Source organism: Balaenoptera borealis, assembly GCF_965194805.1.
Source record: "Balaenoptera borealis genome assembly, chromosome: 11".
Classification (NCBI taxonomy): domain Eukaryota; kingdom Metazoa; phylum Chordata; class Mammalia; order Artiodactyla; family Balaenopteridae; genus Balaenoptera; species Balaenoptera borealis.
The window spans coordinates 62,795,606-62,817,804 of NC_138868.1; the positions used below are offsets into that span (position 1 = coordinate 62,795,606).

The 22,199-nt window shown below is 37.4% G+C and overlaps 1 protein-coding gene across 15 annotated transcripts in view; it reads right to left on the reverse strand.

Moving 5' to 3' along the window:
- Positions 1-22,199, reverse strand: part of DLG2 (discs large MAGUK scaffold protein 2) — a 2,068,078-nt gene that overhangs the window by 822,196 nt on the left and 1,223,683 nt on the right. For 5 of the 15 annotated variants that reach the window (XM_082343290.1, XM_082343308.1, XM_082343305.1 and 2 more), the window contains exon 1: positions 1-22,199. This exon is cut by the window's right edge and continues 25,417 nt beyond it. The exons of the other annotated variants lie outside the window; for them this stretch is intronic. In XM_082343290.1, coding sequence (XP_082199416.1) covers positions 1-309 — 309 coding nt within the window. In that variant the 5' untranslated portion in view covers positions 310-22,199. 15 annotated transcript variants of the gene reach the window in all.

The following is a 22,199-nucleotide window of genomic DNA, read 5'->3' on the forward strand; positions in this document are numbered from 1 at the left end:
CTGTGCTGGGCTGAACCAGCCATGTGGGCAGGCACAATGCTCCCCACAAGTCCCTTTGCCCTTGGTGCTCGTCTTGTGGGAGCTTTTCCGCACACTGTCCCACAAGGTGACCAGCTTGGTCCTGTTTGAAGCTGGGCCCCCAGGTCCCGAGGAGGGCATAGTCTGAGAACTGTACCCGAGCCCCTGAGGACTCCTCTGCCAGCCACAAGCGCAGTGGGCATCCCTGATCAGTGTGGGTGCGTTCCTGCCGGCGTCCATCCCATCGGACCCCCGGCTGCAGCTGTGTTGCTTGGTGAGGTATGCATTCATACTGCACTGATGCCTACTCTTGCCTTTGGTCAGCTCTGCACAGGAATGTCTCCTCCCTCACACCCCTTTCTTCCAGGCAGTTGTAAAAGTCTTTTTTTTTTTTTTTTTTTTTTCCTCTCTCGTGGTTCCCTCAGTATCTTTGACAGCTGCTATAGCAGTGCATCGTGGGAGCAGCTCCGCACAGCATTATCTGCGGGCTGGTAGCTCTTTGTCAATAGATGACTCAACTCACAGAGCAACTTGACAGTATCCCTGCTCTAGGCAGAAGCAATCAATGCTCCACACAGCTGGGCTACAAGACTGTACACTGTTACAAACCCTTTTTGGATGGAGCCCCACAGTAAAGCATACTCTTCGCAATTTGGCATTCTGGCTTTTCCCTCTCTAGCTGATCCCCACGCAAAATACAGACCTCAGGAAAGAGAGCTTCTTATCAGACTAGCAGGACCCTTCTTTCCAGAAAGAATATATCTAGGCTGAAACAATATAGCGTAAGCAATGCAAAATGATGGGGAAGTTAACCTGTGAAAGAATTTCCAACATTTACAGGAATCACTTATTTAGAGAGAGGTTTGCCAAGACACAGACCAAATCATGAGGTAACTAAATAAGAGCATCAGTATTAACTCTAAAGAACATTGATTCATTCAGAAAAATCACTTAGATCACAGCCTTATACCAGAGTGCTTTAAAATTTGGAAGTTTGTTTTAGAACATGATTATATATTATAGTCCAGACATATATTATTTATGCTATGAACAATTATTAATTCTTTCTGATTCAAAAATAAAGCAATTTCCAAAGTTCCAAACTGATGGGTTGGCTTATTTTAACACAGTGTTTTTCCTTACCCCAAATTATTCTGAGGATTTCCTTTCAAATACTTTACCACAACAAATACATTCACCACAGAGAGAGTCTGCATTTTAAAGTGAAAGACATCTAATTCTGCCATCCAGTATTTTGGTTTCCAAAGACAGAATTTTCAAATTCTTTCACTAAAAAACGAGTGAAATCTATCCAATTTAAAGCAATTGCCTTCCAAAGAGGACATGATTGTTTTAAATTTTAAATTTTAGTATGTTTGCAGAAGACATGCATAGTGTTTTCAGGAAAGGGAAAGGCTAATTACTACAGCACTTAGAATTTTTATTCTGTTTGAAACTTTCCATATCTATTGCCAAAATGCCTATCCCTATCACATATCCCTAAGGAAATAATTTTGGTTTGATTGGGAAGCAAACTGCCATCTATGCAGCACCAAACAAGTGTGATATAATCCCATGATATAGTTATTCTATTTATAGACCATCAGGTGCCATCAGACCCACTTTCCCAGTGGACTAACCAGGTGCTGGGGCAGTGTAGACCTCATTTCTATCTGAGTTGACAAGGTTCTTGTTTCAAAAGCCATGATTACAACATATTCTACATTTCAACACTAGGACTCCCTGGATAAATCACTGTTATATATAAAAGTCCTGAAAGGGAGGAGCAGGATTTTCTCTTTTCGTGTATCTGCATGAAAGAGACCTTTCCCAAATTCTGTGCAAGGGGTTGATATAAGTACCTTGCCTGGCACAGTAAGCATTCAAAACACCTTTGCTGAATAATAATGACCCATATGTGTCAGTTCAAAGGGCAGGCCTGGGTCTGTTATTGACTATTTTTTCCCAAGCTCCTAGCCCACTGCCTGCCCAGCACATCATAGCAGGCTTATGATAAATACATTTTTGGCTGGATGAATAGATGCTTGGGTGGATGTCTAATAGAAGGAAAGAGTAGAAGAATGACGGAGTTGACTAACACTTTTTGAAAATAATATTTGATTCAGCAGTGCTCCAGAAACAAACTATTTTTTAAGGTTGGCTTTAGTGTTGATTTTGAGATATTAAGGAAATTTGCCACAAAAACGTGAAGACTTGAACTGTTGGGTAGATATAACAATGGCATTAATGGTATTTCTTTCTGAAAGAGGAACAAGGAATCACTATCAATACTTACAAACATAAAATTGAGGCAAAGAGATCATCATGTGATACGCAGTGAGAAAAGGAGCAGAAAATTATCTCGCTTTCTTTTTCTCTTCTTCTTCCTCTTCCTTCCTCCCTCCCTCCCCCGCTCCTCATTTTTTTATGCTGAATCAAGGGATAATGGCTGAATGACCTTCTGGGTCAAATAAAGCCCTAGAGAACTTCATATTTATCTGGTGTCACCATGATGCATGGCTGTACAGTAGGACTTGATGTGAGATGGCAATCCATCACCCTCCAAATGAGAATGTAAGGAAGTGATAAGTTTGGCTCTATCCAATCTTATCTAACCATAGATGCTTCTCCAGTTTTTCAGGCAGATTTCATTGCTCAGAGGCCCATTGAATCTTCAGGGAATACATGCCCTGTTCTCATCCATTTGCCTCTCAAGTATGAGAATCAATCTGTGCAGGAGTCAATGTGAATTTGTTACAATTTTGTAATGGTGTGTGCAGCTTGCGGCAAGACAGAAAGTTTCCTGGCTGGGCACTACTCAAAGATATTATAAATCTTCATAGGGACCTAAATCTGTTATGAATGAGTTCTTTGGAATCAGCTATTTCTTCCCATCACACAGACAAGAGAATTGCTGTTTTAATAACCTTTGCATGTCATTTCTATATAGAAAAATAAATATTACATATTGCCTAACTAATGTGACTTTCCTCCGAAGATCTTAAAGACCACAGCAAACTTTCGTTAAACGTACTTCAAAACTATTGAAATTGTACTTTCCCTTTAATACGTATAAAATAATTCTAGCCTCCTCTCTCCCCCTCCCCCCCAGTTATTTTTTTCTTTTCGAAAATGACGTTTGGCTTTCCAAGTCTGTGGACAGACCACTTAAAACAGATAAATATGTCCTGCTAGCCCACTGTACTATGAAACAGACCTACTAATTAAAGATAATTCAATTTGATCAACTGTAATTGGTCAATTGTAATGACCATAGGATGACATGAAAGTCTGGCAAAACGAGAATTACTGGTGCACAAGTCCACATCTTACTTATCATTGTGATTTAACATGGGCATATGGTGCACAGAGCAATGTCTAGATGAGATACATCTTATTGACCTCTCTTTGACCTGGTAGTGCCTCCACAGAACAACCACTAGAAGGTTTTTGTTTATTTTATTTTATTTAAAATTTGTTTTTACTGAATGAAAGTTTCTTTAAATTCTATAGTGCTTTACCATTTTCAAAAGTTTCACACACACGATTTCATATAATCCCATTTTAAAGCAAGGGCTTAAAACTAAAATCCTGGCTTGATTTGTTTAATAAAAAATAAATAGAAAAGATGAATTGCTAAATAAATTGTACTGCACTAAAACACTATGCAGATTCTTTTCCAGATAAAATTTCCTTCAGGCGCTCTATGCATATGAGAAATGAAAATATTAATTACAAAAGAAGAGCTAAGTGCTTGCTAAAGGATGGCTGGGTAGCAGAAAAGCCCTTTAGCAGCCACAAGTAATGTGTTAGATAATCAAAAAATGGTATAAAGTATTAGACACAATTTCTCTTGATTTGAAAAGTATGTACAATGAATTCCTGTGACCGCAAAGACTAGAGATGTTACAAATGCTAACAAATTAATATTCTTCTACATCTAAAACCTTCAGCCTAGGCAATCTCCAGAACTAAGCACAATTACCTTCTAAAATAAGAGAGAACCCAGAATATTTAAGGTAATTTAGGTTCTAAAATTATTTCCAAAATACTTATACCAGTTTAATCATAAATCATATGAGGCAAAAGTAAGCATGAATTAACAGTGTGCAAGGACACATCCTTATTGCTACAGAGATTTAACTTGGACAGAGGATTTAATAGGGAGTAGAAAAAAAATTTTAAAGGTCCCAAATTCTCACTAATATACTTGGATTTGGGTGGATGCTGGTGGGGAGGGGATTAATCTGAATTGAAAAGGCCAAATTGTCAAATGGTTTTCAGGAAATGCATATTTATTCTATTCTAACCAACTCTGTAACACTATTAGAGAAATAAGAGTACAGGTTATATGACATTTCTTAGAGAATCTGAAAGGAATATTGATAAATGGTAATAATCATTTATAATTTACATATTTTAACAATTTAACCTAAATGATGAACCACAGTATTACAAGAAAGTTGTTCTCAGCCTTCCGGATTAAAGTAACGTCACGTCTCCTGTGACTCTTTCCAGATCCACCTGGCATATTCAGTTATACTCTACAGTATTTGTCTGTGTAAGTGTCTTCTACTTTTGTCTATTCCTCTCAATCACCATGATGACCATCCTAGTCTAAGCTACCATTCACTTCTCCGTAAAACTTGTGAAACAGCTTCGTAACTGGCCTCTGGCACCACCTTTACTCCAATTCATGCTCATGTAGTGGCCAGAGTGACTTCTTCCAAGGTGAGAATCTGATTAGGTTCTACCCTGCTTGATAACTGTCAATAAAGTCTCGTTTTCTGGGAATCTTTATCCCCACAGAGAATACAATCTTTAAAGTGGCTTGCACGGTCCTTAATCCTGCCCTGTGTGACCCAGCCTCTACTGCTTTCCCCAGTCTCACCCATCCCTCACTCCCTTGTTTAACCCTCCAACTACCGTGTTCTCTTCCCCTCTTCACACCTCCACATAATTCATTCCTACTCACCCTTCTGTAGGGTGCATCAAGATACAACCTCCCAAAAGTTATCTCAAGGAAACACACAATACAATCTAAAAAGAGTGGGCTTATTATGAAATACAGCTCCAAAACAAGTCTACCAGAGCTTACTTCCTACCAGATTGCCATCTCAAAACCTCTTCTATTCAGAAATTCTGGAGTCCTCCTTGCATTCCAGAGCTCAACTCAAATGTCACTTTTTAAGAGAGCATTCCCTGGACACTGCCCCACCCCCTTCCAGAACAGATTAAGTCATCCCCCCATTAAACATTCATTTAGCACCTGTGCTCCTCTATTATGATACTTACGACAACTGCAATTAAAACAAGAATTACACTATTACTTGTTTTGTGCCATTCTCCTCAAACAGAATGTAAGTAACAGCCATTAGGGAAGGGAGACGGCTCTTTTTTTGCATTTGCATCCTCTGAACCAAGCACAAAAGGCGTTTAGTGTTTATTAAAATAAATTAAGCAAGAAAGAAGATAAAATTGTTCTTCAGTGGTTATTCCAACATAGGTATCTGGGTCTATGTTCTACATCTTAGTGTAAAATGAACAAATAAGCATTTTGAATTTAAACACAAAATAGCAATGTGTTCTTAAGGTCATTCATTATGTAAAACATTTCAGTGGCTGAGTGGTGTAAGTGTACAAATTTATCTTTTTGAAGAAATTTGCTAGTGGTCTTATAATACTAAAACATAGAAATGGCTTCCGTTTATTTTAGCCAGATCTTCATTCATAAAAGCTGCTCTTCCTGACAGCTGTGTTTTTCTCTCAAGTGTTTTCAGGCTGTTCTCCCTTTATAGCTAGATGGTACAAAACGGGGAGTGGTTCCCCGAGTCAGAAGCCAGTCAGTGGTAAAGCAGGGAGAGAATCCCAAACTCCAGCCACCAAAGTCACGTTCCTCTTAAAATGATATAGTCCAAAAGGTGTACTGATTTCACAGTATATTACAAGTATGTATTAGGGAGCAGAAAGGCACGATGACATCTCCTCTTCCTCTCCACCAAGTTAGAAAGTTAAAAAATTAAACAGCATTATTATCCATAATAGTCATCCCCTTTAGTTCCTTTTAAAAAATTGTGGTTAAAAAATACATAATATTAGATCTACCCTCCAAACGAAGGTTTGCGTGTACAGTACAATATTGTTAACTATAAAGCACAATGTTGCATAGCAGATCTCTAGAACTGTTCCATCTTGCATGACTAAAATTCTATTCCCATTGCACAGTGACTCTTCATTTCCCTCCTCCCAGCCCCTTCCAACCACCACTCTACTTCCTGCTTTTATGAATTTCACTACTTTTGCATACCTCATATAGTATAAATGGAATCATGAAGTATTTGTCTTTCTGTGACTGGCTTATTTCATTTCATATAATGTCCTCAAGGTTCATCCATATTATAGCACATGACTGGATTTCCTCTTTCTATGGCTGAATAATATTCCACTGTACGTATATACCACATTTTCTTTATCTATTAATCCGTCAGTGGAGAATTAGGCTGCTTCCACCTCTTGGCTAATGTGAATAATGCCTCAGTGAACACAGGAGTGCAAATATCTCTTTAAGATCCCAATTTCAATTCATCTGGATAAATACCCAGAAGTAGGGTTGCTGGATCATATGGTACTTTTATTTTTAATTTTTTGAGGAACCTCCATACTGTTTTCCTCAGCAGCTGAGCCATTTTACATTCCCACTTACCACCAACAGTGCACAGGGTTCCAATTTTCTCCACATTCTCACTAATACATTTTCTAGGTTTTGTTGTTGTTGTTGTCATTGCTTTTGATATTGGTCATACTAACAGATGTGAGCTTCGTCTTCCTTTCTCAAAATTGTTTTGTCTATCCAAAGTCTTTTGTGTTTCCACAAGAATTTTAGGATTTTTTTTTTTTTTTCTATTTCTGAAAGAATGCCATTGAGACATTTGCAGGGATCACACTGAATCTGTAGATTGCTTTGAGTAGTATATTTTAAAATGTTGTCTTCCAATCTTTGAACATTTGTGTCTTTTTTTCATGTCTTTCATCAATGTTTTGTAGTTTACAGTGTACAGGTCTTTCACTCCCTTGGTTAAGTTTATTCCTATTTTATTCTTTTTGTTGTTATTGTAAACAAGTTTGTTTTCTTAATTTTCTATTGAAATTGTTCATTGTTAGTATGTAGAAAGACAACTAATTTTTGTATATTGATTTTGCATACTGCAACTTTGCTGAATTCATTTATTAGTTCTAACAGTATTTTTTTGTGTGCATGTATGTGTGGAATCTGTAGGGCTTTTTAAACAGGAAATCATGCTTTCTGTGAACAGAGATAATTTTACTTCTCCCTTTCTGATCTGTAAGACGTTTATTTGTTCTCCTTGCCTAATTGCTCTGGTGAGAACTTGCGATACAACACTGAATAGAAATGGTGACAGTGGGCATCTTTATCTTGGTCCTGATCCTAGAGAAAAGCTTTCAGTTTTTCACCATTGAGTATGATGTTAGCTATAGGCCTTTCATCTATGCCCTTTATTAGGTTAAAGTCATTTCCCTCTATTCCTAGTTTATTGAGTATTTTTATCATGAAAGAATGTTGAGATTTGTCAGTGTGTCTCTGCATCTGTTGAGATGATCACTGATGTTTATCCTTTGTTCTGCTAATGTGATCACATTGATTGTTTTTCATATGTTGAACCATCTTTGCATCCCAAGTATAAATCACACTTGGTCATGGTGTGTGACCTTTTTAATGTGTTGTTGAATTCAGTTTGCTATTTTGTGAAGGATTTTGCATTCATTCATTAGGAATATTGGCCTGAAGTTTTTTTGTTGTGTCTTTTTCTGGCTTTGGTATCATATTAATGTGGGCTCATGAGAAATATTTCTGAATTTTCAATTTTTTGGAAGAGTTTGAGAAGGATTGACATTTTTTCCTGTTAAATGTTTGGTAGATTTCACCAGTGAAGCCATCTGGTCCTGAGCTTTTTCATTTTGGAAGGTTTTTGATTATTGATTTAATCTCCTTACTATTTATAGGTCTGTTCAGATTTTTTATTTCTTCATAATACAGTCTTTGTAGGTTGTATGTTTCTAAGAATTTACCCATTTCTTCTAAGTTATCCAACTTGTTGGTATATAATTGTTCATAGTAGTCCCAATCCTTTTAATTTCTGTGGCATCAAATGTAACTCTCCTCTTTCATTCTTTATTTTATTCATTTGAGTCTTTTCTTTTTTCCTTAGTTAATGTAGCTAAAGGTTTGTCAATTTTGTTTATCTTTTTAAAAATAGCTCTTAATTTTGTTGGTTTTTTCTTTTGTTTCTCTATTCTCTACTTCATTTACTTCTGTCCTAATCTGAACCATTTTCTTCCTTCTGCTAACTTTGGATTTAGTTTGTTCTTCTTTTTCTAGTTCCTTGAGGTGTAAAGTTAGGTTGTTTATTTCAGACCTTTTCTCTTATTTAAATATAGTCATTTATCACTATAAACTACCCTCTTAGAACCGCATTTGCCTCATTCCACAAGTTTTGGTATGTTGTGTTTTGTTTTTGTTTCTCAAGATATTTTTAAATTTCTCATTTGCTTTGTTCTTTGACCCACTGATTGTTCAAGAATGTGTTGTTTAAGTTCCAAATATCTGTGAATTTTCTAGTTTTCCTTCTGTCACTGACTTTTAGTTTCATTCCATGTGGTTGGAAATATACTTGGTATGATTTCCATCTTCATAAAACTGCTAAGCCTTATTTTGTAACCTAACATGTGATCTATCCTGTAGAATGTTCCTTGAACACTTGAGAAGAATGTGTATCCTGCTGCTATCGGGTGGAATGCTCTGTATATGTTTGTTAGGTTCTTTTGAACTGTTGTATTGTTTGACTCCTCTGTTTCCTTAGTGATCTTCCGTCTGGGTGTTCTATCTGTTGTTGAAAGTGGGGTTTTGAAATCCTCTAGTATTGTGTTGCTGTTCATTTCTCCCTTCAGTTCTGTCAATGTTTGCTTCATCTACAGACTATCTCTGACTTGCAATGGTTCAATTTATAATTTTTCTACTTTACTATGATGTGAAAGCGATACACATTAGTAGGAACTGTACTTCAAATTTTGATTTTTGATCTTTTCACAGGCTAGTGATATGCAGTATGATACTCGGCAACAGGAGCAATCCACAGCTCCCAGTCAGTTGTGTGATCACAAGGGTAAATAACTAATACACTTACAAACATTCTGTACCCATACAACCATTCTGTTTTTCACGTTCAGTACAGTATTCAATAAATCACATGAGATATTCAACACTTTGTTATAAAATAGGCTTTGTGTTAGATGATTTTGTCCAACTGTAGGGTAATGTAAATGTTCTCAGCATGTTTAAGGTAGGCTAGGCTAAGCCATGATGTTTGGTAGGTCAGGTATATTAAATGCATTTTTGGCTGATGACATTTTCAATATATTTTAATTCCACTGTAAGTCAAGGAAGATTTGTATTTGGATGCTCTGATGTTGCATATATATTTATAACTGTTATATATTCTTGGTGAATTGACCCTTTTATGATTATATAATGTCTCTCTTGACAGTTCCTGACTTAGTCTACTTTGTCTGATATAAGTATGGTTACCCCTGCTTGCTTTTGGTTACCATTTGCCTGGAATATCTTTTTCCATCCTTTTACTTTCAGCCCATATGTATCCTTAAGTCTAAAGTGCCTCTCTTATAGACAGTGCATAGTTTAATCTTATTTTTTTTTTTTTTTCAGCCACTCTATGTCTTTGGACTGTGAAGTTTAACCCATTTACATTTAAAGTAATTATTGATAGGGAAGGACTAACTATTGTCATTTTGTTAATTGTTTTCTGTCTGTCTTGTAGCTTTCTTGTACCTCTGTTCTACTCTTGCTATCTTCCTTTGTGTTTCATTGACTTTTTTTTCTTTTTGTAGTGACATGATTTGATTTTCTCATTTTCTTTTGTGTATCTTCTATAGGTATTTTCTCTGTGGTTATCACGTAGCTTACATGAAATATCTTACAGTTATAACAATCTATTTTAACCTGATAAGCTGATAACAATTTAACTTCAAGTGTATATAAATACTCTACATTTTTACTTCTCTCCCACACTTTGTCATCAATGTCACAAATTACATCTTTTTGTAGTGTGTATCTATTAACATAGTTTTGTACTCATAGTTATTTTTTATACTCTTGTCTTTACCTTCTTTAGTTCTTAATACAGTAACTACAGCACTTATCACTGAGCTTATTGCATATAAGACAACAATGTGCTCTTGTCCAAGCCTTAATAAACTTGAAAGTCAATTTAAATAAAGTATATTGATTTAAATGGGTGGGGGGAACTCTTGGCTTTTGATCAGACTCTTGGGAGTCTAACATGTGTAACATTCTGAGTGTGTTATTTCCAAGTGCTGGTCTCATTCTTCCAATGCTAGATGCTCTACTGACTCTTTCCTGGTTTCTAGGAGCAGGCAAAGTAGTGTGGGGTTCCTAGGCAGGGCACAGGCATGTGCCATCCCCTGTGCTGAGTTTCATGAGAGAGGAAATGTATGAAAAATAAAATGTGCAAAACTAATATTATGGTATTGACTCATGACTGAAAAAAAGAGAGAGAGAGGAAGGGGAGGAAGAAGGAAGGGAGGAAGGAAGTGAGGAAGAAAGGAAGAGAGGAAGGAAGGAAGGGCAAAAAGAAGAAAGCAAAGGAGGGAGGAAACAGTCACAAACTGAGGAAATAAATCTCAGAAAAGATAAAACACAAGAGTCAGGTTGAATGATGCTGTGCACAGAATCAAACTGGAACAAATATAAAATGGACCTTCCTCTGACTGTGGGACAGTCTGACACGTACCACTGAGATCCCCCTGAAGCAATCTACCTGGAGTTTGGGGACTGTGACACTCAGGATTTGAGAAAGAACCATAAACTGGAATCAGCCTTTCTCTGGTCTAAGTTTTGCATGCTCTTATTTTTCTGATGAATGATTTGTAATAAATATTTTCTAAATTTATCAAAAGGTTAAAAAAAAAAACTTCTCAGTTAAAAATAAACCAGATTCTGACTTGTCAGAGGTAATTTATCTGTGGATTGGCCTAAAGGCAGGGGTATGGATTAATAGAAATGACAGGCCCTCTTCCAGCTCAATGATCTCCTCTCCTTAGAGACTTGACATTTCAGTAAAGTTTTACCTAATTGGCTTTGCTTTGGCCTGTACATTTCAAATTCACATTTAATTAATCATTCCCTCCTCTGTGATTCCACATTATTTTGCTCTTGTGCCTTTTCACTTTGTTCAATAAATATTTATTGAGTTCCTATGCTGTACCAGGAACTATGCTAGGGATAAATTAGCGAACTATAGCTAACAATTTAGCAGGGCAGAACTCCTTGAATAAACAAATGTGCTGAGTGATGAAAGGGAGACATACAGTGACAGCATGTGGGATCTTCCCTGCTATTGAAGTCATTCCATTATGGTGAGTTTTATAATTATATGTGGGCATGTTTGCCTTTCCTACTAGATTATAAGCTGCTCAAGAGCAAGGGCCATCTTTTATTTGTAAACTCACACCCTCCTTGTCATTGCCTCACAATATAATTATTATTGCTCAGTAAATATTTGTTGAATTAACCTTGGAAAATATGGGACTTGGGTTTAGGAAATGTGCTCTAGTTCCAGCTCTGCCACTAACTAGCTATCTCACCTTGGGCAATTTATTGAAACTTGTTAAGTTTTAATGACCCCATTTGTGAAATTAAGGGGGGGGACTAAAGTGTCTATGCGTCCATATTTAGTGGTTGCTGAAAGACAAGCAGAGCTGGCGAGTGATGACCTGTCGACAACTCTAGGTTTAATCATAATGCCTCCCAATTGACTATAGAAATACAGATTTAATATATTATTATTGTAAACATGTAGGTTTATTATTATTTTTAACACATAGCAAGATGATTAAAGGGTATGGCATGGTGAATTTTTTGGCTTATTTTCTCAATTTCACTCTTTCAATAAGATTTTGCCAAATAGGGAGATCGTATGATATAGTGGCTAGAAGCATGGCCTCTGAAGTCACAGCTGAGCACATTTTCATTGCTGCATAAATATCTGAAGTCTGCTGGAACTTCCTCCTGATTTTGAACATTTTTTCTATATTTTTACATAATGTGATAAAGTTTTGTACAACATTTATGTACTTCTTTTCTCTCATTCATAGTAGACAAAGCATGAGTTCTAGAATCAGACTTCTGAGTAAACGTCCCAACTCTGATCATCATTAGCTTAGGACTTGAGCAAGTTACTTAACCTCTCTGTGTCCCAGTTTCCTCATCTAAAGAATAAGATTGATAATATCAATAGTTCCTATCTCATAGGATTGATGTGAGAATAATATGGATTAATTTCTGTAAAGTACTTAGTACAGTGCCTGGCACATGATAATATACAACAAGCTTCATCTATCCTCCTCCTCCTCCTCATCATTATCCTTGCCCCCCTCCCTACTCCAATTATAATAAGTAGCAGATACTGACATTTAAAAATTCTGCAGTGCCTATATAGAGACACTCAAAAAAAGTCAACTGATTTCAACTGAATGTCAGGATCCCGTATTGGTCCTAAACTTCTTTCCAGCTCCTATTTTTGGCCAGGGCATTCTGCCCTTGGGCCAGGTGCTAAATAACATCATCAATAACAACAACATATCTACCATTTATTGAGTACTTACCATGTGTCCCAAGCATAAGTATTTCATTTGACCCTAACAATTGTATATGGTAAACACTGAGATGCCAATTTAAATACAGAAATCGGCTTAGACAGATTCTATAATGTTCCCATGGTCACAGTATTAGTAAAGAATGGAACCAGGAATAAAATCAAGATTCACACAACACTGGAGCCTGTGAATTAAAAAATTGTGCAAAATAGCATCTCATTTTTCTGTTGGACTTCGGTTTCCAGAAGTACCATTATATCCTTTATTTCTCTTAATTTTCAAAATAGCTCCATATGGTAGGCAGGGCAGGAGAAAAACAGAAGCTCATTGCTGTGAAATAGTGTGTCAAGGGTCAGACAGCTGTTAAGTGATATTGTTGGAACCACAATTCAAAACTCAGTGTTCAGTCCAAAATCTGTCCACTATTCCATCCTCTTTTCCCACACAACACTTGCTTTTTAGGGGTATACACATAGCATCTTGTCACTCCCTTTGGCATCAAAAATTGGGTAAAAGATACGGAACATTTCGTGAACCTAGAATTTAAGGTTTTAAGTTTGGTGTTAGCATAAAATGTGCGTCTGCCTTTTCGGTTCCTATTTATAATCCTAAGGAAAGGATTCATCAGGATTTTGAGAGATCTGAAGAATGGCTGAAATGAAAATAAAGTTTTTGTCTTAATTACATTTTCTCATACAAGTCCAGGAGCGTCTGCGGTTTCTTGCAGCCATGAGAAAGAGGCTTGAGTTTATGTAAACCCCCTGTCTTTCTGGCTGTAGAACAGCTTTAATCATAGCAGCTGCAGCTACCATTTATTGATCATCTGCTCTGAATGTGCCAAGAAATATACAGAACTAGAGCTAATTCTTTCAACAGCCCTGAGAGGCAAATATTATTCCCTTTAATAGATGAAAAAATTGAGGTTTAGAGAAGATAAGTAATTGCTCAAGGTCATACAGCTATTAAATAGTAAAGTCATGATTCAAACCCAAGTTAGTGTGATTGCAAATCTTGATGCTTTCTGTTCCACCATGTTGCTTTTCTCCAAAAACAAACAAAAAAGGTGAATAAAAGTGATATGAGTCTTCTACCTTACTTTGGCTAATATAAGTACTTTAAAGGTTAAACTCTGAGTCAAGCTGTGGGGGGCTTTGGGAAAACAATGCAAACTCTGATTATATAAAACCCATGTTGGTGAGAAGTCCAAGCAGAAATGAGTGATCAGCTTCTTTGGGGTGGAGTTCTTTGACACCTGACAGTGAGTATTCATTTAGGCCTGCTGGGCTAAATGAAATGTAGTATTGTACACTTGGTGCCAAAGTGCCCACTGTGAGACCTTTTGAGCAAATCTTTATTCTAGATCTCACTCATGAGCCAACAAAGGAAACACGATACGCAAAGTGTCTGTGGGTTGGGCTCTGCAGAATTGGTGTTGGGCTTAAGACACCCCACTTGGAGCCCAGGCACCAACACTGAAAATACATGTGGGAGGATTCATCCGGTACAAATTTATTACCATGCAGTTAACGATAAAATATTTTCTTTTCTGCAGAAAGGTCACTGATTTCATTCTTAGAATATGTTCTTTTGGTGTAATTTGTGCAGCAAAGATTGTATATCACTTTCTTTTCAATTTCCTAAATAATCATCTGTTTCTAAAGAAAAATATAAAACCAATTATCTGATATTTCTCCTTCCATATTTTTACAATTCCCCATTGAAGACAACAATATTGCTTGCCCTCCTTTAAGTAGGTAATGTGTAATCTGTCTGGAGGGCAATAGGGAACTTATTGCCTGTGTCCAATCTGCTAGGTGGCCTTTTTCAACTAGGCAGGCAGCACATCAGAAAGATCACCTCATTCCACCTGGACCAAATTACTAGTCAACCTAAGTAGGACCTTGATATGAATGGTCATCTCCTCTCCACTGATATGGTTACTGTGCCATGGTGGGAAGGCCCCCTTTTAGCTCCAGAAAGCACAAGACTATTCCGGATAGAAATCAATCTCATTCAAGGTAGAAAAGAAAATGAATTAAAAGCAGTAAAGTAAATCGTTCCAGGTTGGAGGATCCAACAGGAAGTCTCGATTATAAAGTTTCAGTGCAGGCTCTTGATGAGACCCAGTAGTATCCAGGTGAGTGGCTAAGTAGGGGTTTTGCACACTTGAACATCATTTACATGTGCCATTTGCATCCTTGCCCACTTTTCAGATATCCCCATGACTTTTCCTATCCACTGCCTTTTGGCTATTCACATCAAAGCCCCTGTTTCTTTACAAAGAATTCTACAAGGATAAATGGGAAGGACTGATACTCCTCTGTTGCCTTGGTCCAAGAAAAGGTCTTCTGAAAATTGCCCAAAGGGTCTCTGGAAATTAAACTGTGCTGTTAAGCATCTGCATTCCAAATGGTTCCCCAACTAGTGAAAAATGCAACTGCTTTTGCTTTAAATTAGGCTCAGATTAAAATATGTTCTTTTATGATCTAGGGCCGTGTCAACACTTGGGTTTGGTCCATGACTGACTTGGCATTCAGTTGACAGTTTCTTCTTTGTGACATTGCTGATCTTTGCGATATCCTTCCACTGGACCAGAAAGGAGCTGGCCCCCTTTCAAAGGTAATCTAAAGCAATCACTTCTGTTTCCTAGTAACTTTGGCAGTTAATGTGTACAATTCAGTTACAGGAAAGTAAAAGGCTATTTACACTTTTTTCTTAAAGCCAAGCTCTTTGAGAATGAAGAAAGCCACATGCGAACAGCATTCACAATAAAATAAATCTGTCTCTAAACAAAAAAGGATGATAGTAATGATACCACCGTTATCTTAACGTTAAAATCCATAATACTTAATTTTACATTTCAGTTCTCTGAAAGTCAGTTCTGTGAGCCTTTAGATCTCTAATCCCCATAATAATCACACACACTGGGAATTACCTTAGTCTAAGCATATAAGGTCTTAGACAAATAATTTAAAGCTTACAAGTACCTGAGGATGTCATTGTCACAAATACAATGACACTCTTAAGAAGAATGGTAGGGTTCAGAGAAAATAAGCTGAGTTGTGTGAGTGTGAGTATGTTGGAGGTGAGGATGGGGGCCGGGGCGAAGAAAGAGGTGATGCCCAGAGGTATCTGCTATCACACTTTCGCATGGGATGCTTCCAAATGCCCTGCAGGCTGGCATCTCCCACGATACTGAAATATTTGTTAAACACAGTTTCCCAGAGCAACACGCTCAGGGACCTTCACAAAATCAATATTTAAATTGGAAATTATTCTCAAAATCTCCTTCCTTAAGATAATGTTAATCTTATGTTTCAGTCTCCTGGAATCTCACCGAAAGTCAGGATAGAGGAAAGCTTTTGCTGTCGAAATCCTGAAATGTTTGGCTTTTATGTAAACAATGCTCATATTTTTTCCAGAGATAAACCCTAGGACTTCTGAGGTCTGACCTGCATTAGTGACCATACACATTATAGAAGTCTGCGGGGAATGTTTCTGTGCATTCTGCTACTTCTTCCACACAACTTAATTGCTATTCTCACTCACTAGCAGATACAGAGGTGTTAATTTACCAGAGAGAAGGGACACATGACATAGTTTTCTCAGTCTCTGTTCACTTTCAAGCCACCATTGCCTGTTGACCTTTTCAGTTCTCAAAGGCAGCAAACTATTGACATAGCTGAAACCTATTTGTCCACAAGATTAAACATCAAATACAAGAAATAATTAGGGATGGAGAATTTTGTTCATTCACTCAATAAATATTAATTGCATAACTACTATAATCCAACACTGTGCTTGACATTTAGTTTACAGCAGGGGATAAGGTAGATATTGTCCCTGCCCTCATGTTGATTTCATACTAAGGGGGGAGACCTTGAATAAATAACTAGATACATGATTGTTTAACTACAACTTTGATAATGGTGATAAAGGAGAAGTTCAGAGACTATGAGAGTATGCAAGAGAGGCCTTAGGGGCAGCTTTCCTGAGGAAATAACGTCTCAACCAAGAAAGATGGTGGAGATGAGAGTAAAATCTGTTGCACTCTCGGTCAGCTTGGCAAATCAAATCAGGACGCGTTAAGTTAATTTACAATCTGAAATGAACACAGCTCCACATGAAAAAAAAATGCATTCCAAAATGCAAATAGCTAAAATTCACAGCCCCTAAAATGTTTCCTTATTACTTAAAACTGATGCTAGCCAGAACCAAGTCATGACCTTATATTTTAAGTAAAGTCCTTTACTACAAAAAAAGAAAGAAAGAAAGAAAAAAGAATAAAGCAAAAAAGCAAGCAAGAAAGAAGAAAGGAAGGAAGGAGGAAGGAATGGAGGAAGAGAGGAAGGAAGGGGAAGGAGGAAGAAAGGGAGGTAGGAAAAGGTGGACAACAATTTTCACATGGGTTCAAAAACAGTACAAAGAAGTTGATACCACTGTTGGCCACTGCATTGGTGGCAACACGGTGCTGTTTGGATACACTAAAAAAGAACCAAAAAACAAAAAAAGCCAAAAAACTAAGACTTCTCTTATTATGATAATAAGGACATGCCCAGGTGGGAATTACTGAAATATCTGCTCAGTAAGAGGGTGGCACTACTGACAGATCTGACGAATTCTGGACCAAACATCCAAGCTGAGACACTCCTTTGAGAGCAAAATAGATATGCTGAAAATTTAGGTTTTCCAACCATTTCAAACTCTTTAAACCTGGAGTTTGTATGTCATTTCCAATTCCTTACATTGCTAATAATGTACCTTTGACTCACAGAATACTTAAAAGCTCCCGGAGGAGAGAAAAATGGGTTTGAATCTCAGCTCCACCATCTATCAGCTGTGGGACCTCAGACAAGTCACTTAACCTCTCTCTCAGCCTCGGTCCTGTCATCTGTGATGTGAAGGTGATGCTTACCTTTTAGGATTGTTGTGAGGATTAAATGAGGTAAAGCTTGTAATGCGCTGAGGGCTCTGACTATCTGATACATTGCAAGAGCTTAAATTTTAGGGTTCTTTGTGGTGATGGTGATAATGATACAGATGAGTATGAAGAAGCCCACTGCGATGACAGGGCTTGATTCAGACGTTTAATAACTCTGGGCCCTGGAAAGATGACCAGACTCATTAATATAATTAAAAATAAATTTTAACTCTTTTAATTAATGTTACTCATATTTATGCTGCAATTAAAATAGCTTCTTTCCAGATTTTTCTGATTGAAAAATTTGGGGTGCATTTACCAATAGGGACTTTTCTCAGTTTTTAATGCCCATGCTTTGCTAGTTCCCTAAGCACATCCTGAGTTTGCCTGTCTGGTCATTCAACATGGCACACCACGATGATTGGGAGACATTAAAAAAAGAAAATCAAAGAAGGTGATTTCCCTGATTAAATGCTACTGCAATCAGAGGATAGCTGTTATAGCCTCTTGGTGAAGAACTATTTGACTTCTTTAGCCCCATCTCTCCCTGTTCCCCAATCTCCTACTGCAAGTCCAGTGTCTTTTGTACTTGATTCAATTCAGTTCCTTCTAACCATTTTCAACCCTCACCTAACGCCATGCTTGTCATGCTAGAAAAGACTAACTACCAATGGAGTGATGAGCGACTCATAAAGTTTGCTCCCTTATGTTCACAGACAGTTTGATCTTATCAAGACCATTGAGGCCCAGGATAGTCACGTGGATCGACTTCATCTCCTGGCTTCTGATTTTTGACCCATTTTCTTGGCTCTCATCACCCCCCCTCCCTCTGGTGGGTTATCATCTCTAGTGCTAAGCCCTGAGTCAGCAACCATATTAAATGACCAGCATGGCTCACCAGGAGCCAAGTCTGGGAAGATAGCCAGTCTTCCCACCCTGGAGCAAGCCTATGGCTGTGCAGCTCTTCTGGGTTGGAGAGATGCAGAGCATGGATGACTGTAGCAAGAGGGGTGGAGGAGAAGACAGACTAGATAAATTTGCTGAGTGGAGATGTAACTGAGTATATACCAACTGAATATTCCTGTCCTTATCCTCGTACCTCTCATTTCCAAAAGCACATCCCCCCCACCACTCTCTCACTACCTCTCTACACACACACACATACACACACACATATTAAATTTTTTGTGATCTTGATAAAAATCCATTTGTGAGATTTCACTGTAATTAACATGATTGAGTCTGACAATCTTTATTAGGATAATTTTCTTTCACCTTTATTCTGTTGCTTTCATATGTTCACATTTTATGTGAACATGGGCAAGTGTATTAAACTCCATAAGCCTTAGTTTTCTTACGTATAAAATTGGGCTTTATAGCAGTATCTAACCCAGAAAGATGTTGTGAGACAATACACGTGAGACACCTAGCCTAGCCTATTTCTTAACACACCTAATAAAAGGGGAACCCAGGATCCAAACCCATGTGGTCTGACCTCAGAGCAGACAGAGCCCATGGTGAGCTCACTATCATGAGAACTCAATAAAAGTTGGCTATCCTTACTACTGTTATTGTAACTATTGCATTCACTGTGGAAAAATGGGAAAATTCAGATGAGCAAAAAGAAAAATTACCCACAGTCCCTTTCTTAGAGATAAGTTTTTAATATTTTGGTACTATCCTCCCATTCTTTTTTGGATATAAATTTTTGCTCCAAAAGTAGGATCATACTATGCTTGCTGTTTTTAATCTGCTTTTATGTTTAATATATTGTTGATATTTGTTTCACATCAACAAATATCTTTTCAGTAGATTTTATAGACTAAGAAAAATTTGGTGTAAGTGACTGGATGATCTGGTATCTCTGACTAGGTCTCTCATCTCTGATAGTGGTCTTGAAACCCATATTCCTTGTATTGTTTTAGCCTTACAAATAGCCTCTGAGGCTTATGGGTAAGTTCCCCAGTTCACTGACTCATGAAAGAACTTACTTGACAGAAACCACAGCACACATAAGACCTCAGAAACGAAGGGATTTTCTCTCCATCACATAAATATTAAGAAAGAAACAGCACTTCGTAAAATATTATTACAGCACAGTGACCATGGTTTTCACTAAGAGCTGGCAATTTAGTCAGCATCTGGTACAAAACCCACATAGGAGCGCCTCATGGATGGAAGACAAATATCAATAGACCAAGCAGGAAGGGAAGAAACTTTACCAGCATACTTAGAAATATGAAAATAGAAAGTCAAAAGGACAACTCACAGGATGCATATGTCTACTGAAGTACCACAATATGCAGCATGCATCTGAGAACCAAAATATGTAAATAAGAGGGACGTTCATTCATTTATTCATTCATCCATTCATTCATTCATGAATAAATTTTTCAAAAACAAAGTTTGAGCCAGGTATCAAATTTGTACAGGTCAAAGCTCCACCCACATGAATCTTAATCCCCCACCTTGGTGCAACTCTCTGTGACCTTTTGTCTACCTGATATGCCCTTTCTCTTCATCACCTACTCGGATTGTCAGTCCAAGCCTTATTTCCTTAATGAATTCCAATATGAGAAAGCAACCTGATTATCCTCTTCTCTGAAAAATTTTCTATGTAATTGGGTTTAAACACTTGGTTTGATATTTTGCCACTCACTTTTTTCTGGAATATCAAAAAAGAGGCATTTACAGTAAGTGGATTTTCCAGATAGTTTAAAATTTTCCTAGTGACTTTCTTGGTACTGTGGTCTTGAACAAGTTCCTTAACAACTATGAGCCTTGGTTTCCTTACATATAAAGTGTCAGTAATACATACTTTGAAATGTTCATGTGAGAATTAAATAACATTTTATATATATATATATATATATATATATATATATATGGCAGCTATCATATTCCTTCATGTATAGAAGTAGTTATTGCTTTATTAGTTATTAATATGGATTTGCTAACTAGGATCATAAATTACAAATATCTATTATTATAATGGATTACATTACAGTGTCATCTACACAGACGATAGTGGCTTATTTCCCCTTATGTCTAATATCCAAAAGCTGCTATGACACCTTAAGCATCCATGCCCCCATATTACAGAGGGTTTTAGTATTTCTTTTCCCCTCTATATCACAGCACCATTTCAGCTGGCACTGAATTCCCTAACTCTCTATCTCTACTTCAATCAATCTGAGAGGAAGGAGGGTTATGGGATAATCAACCAGATGATAAAACTTCTTAGGACTGTGTTAAAAGCAAAAATAAAAGCGTGAAAGGAACCTGTGTTTATGAAGTATTAATGTGCCAACTGTTATTAGAACCATCACTTCATTAAATCCTCAAGAAACTTTTTGAAGTGGACCTTGTTCATCATTTCCATTTTACAGTCCAAGCTGAGACCTAGAAAGGTTAACTACCTGCCATTTTTTATCCTCTATAGTGGACACAGCGGACATCCAATAAATTCATGTTGATATTTGTTCCTCTCTTTGCTTGTCTCTTTATCTTTAAGGACATCCTGGGGCAAAGAATTTTAAAAGATGATCCCTTCTGCTTTCAGCTGACTGCACATGTCTTATGCCATCATCTCTCCCACCTCCATGTGATGCAACGATATACAGATTTTCCAATTCTGGACTTCAGTGTGATGTTCTTTGCTCAGTCTCTCCATCAAGATCACCCTTTACAAAGCAGAGCTGAACTCTGCACCCTGGAGTTCCAGCATCTCCTCAAGGAAGAAGACCTCATGAAAACAATCTCCTTTAGAGAAGCGCCTTACTTTTACGCATATGGCATTGTTGGTATATGTGAAGCTGAAGATTATAAGCTATATTTTATCAACGTGTGAGTAGCTTTGCTTTCGCTCTCCAGAGAATGAAGTACAGAAAAATAATTATGGGGAATTTAATTTCTTCAGTATCAGTAAATCTCCTGGCCATACATTCATCTAAGAGCTACACTGGTCACTTAGAGATTAGGTTTCTGTGTGCATGGGCACTACCATACGCACTGAGCTGCTTGAACCCAATTACAGAAAGCCCCCCAGTAAGCACAGCCAGATATATGGTCACAGAGAAAAAGTAAAGAAAACAATGAGGTATCTCTCAGGAGGGTATGGTTTATTTGCTAACTGGTAGTAACAAAAGAAGGCAATACTGAAAAATGCAGCCACACTAGCAGTATTTTCTCAGCCAATAATCTAAAAGTGCTTTTAACACAAAGTCCCACCAGTTGCCTTAATCTCCGAGGGTTCCACTGTCGACACTGCCTCAGGAGAAAAACAGTCTTCTACTGGACAGATACATAAAGCCTAGGTCTGCATGCACTGTATATTTACATTCAATTCAAAGATCCTCCGGGGAAATAAGTGGAACACTAGACAAATGTTAGTAGATCTGCAACACCTCAGTAATATTTGTTGTGGTCATTAATTATGACTATTCAGACAGGGATGTAAAAGGTAGAAAGGAGAGAAAAAAGGAAATAAATACTTGCCTAGAGCCTACTATGAGTCAGACCATGTGCCAGGAAACTTGCACATAGATCT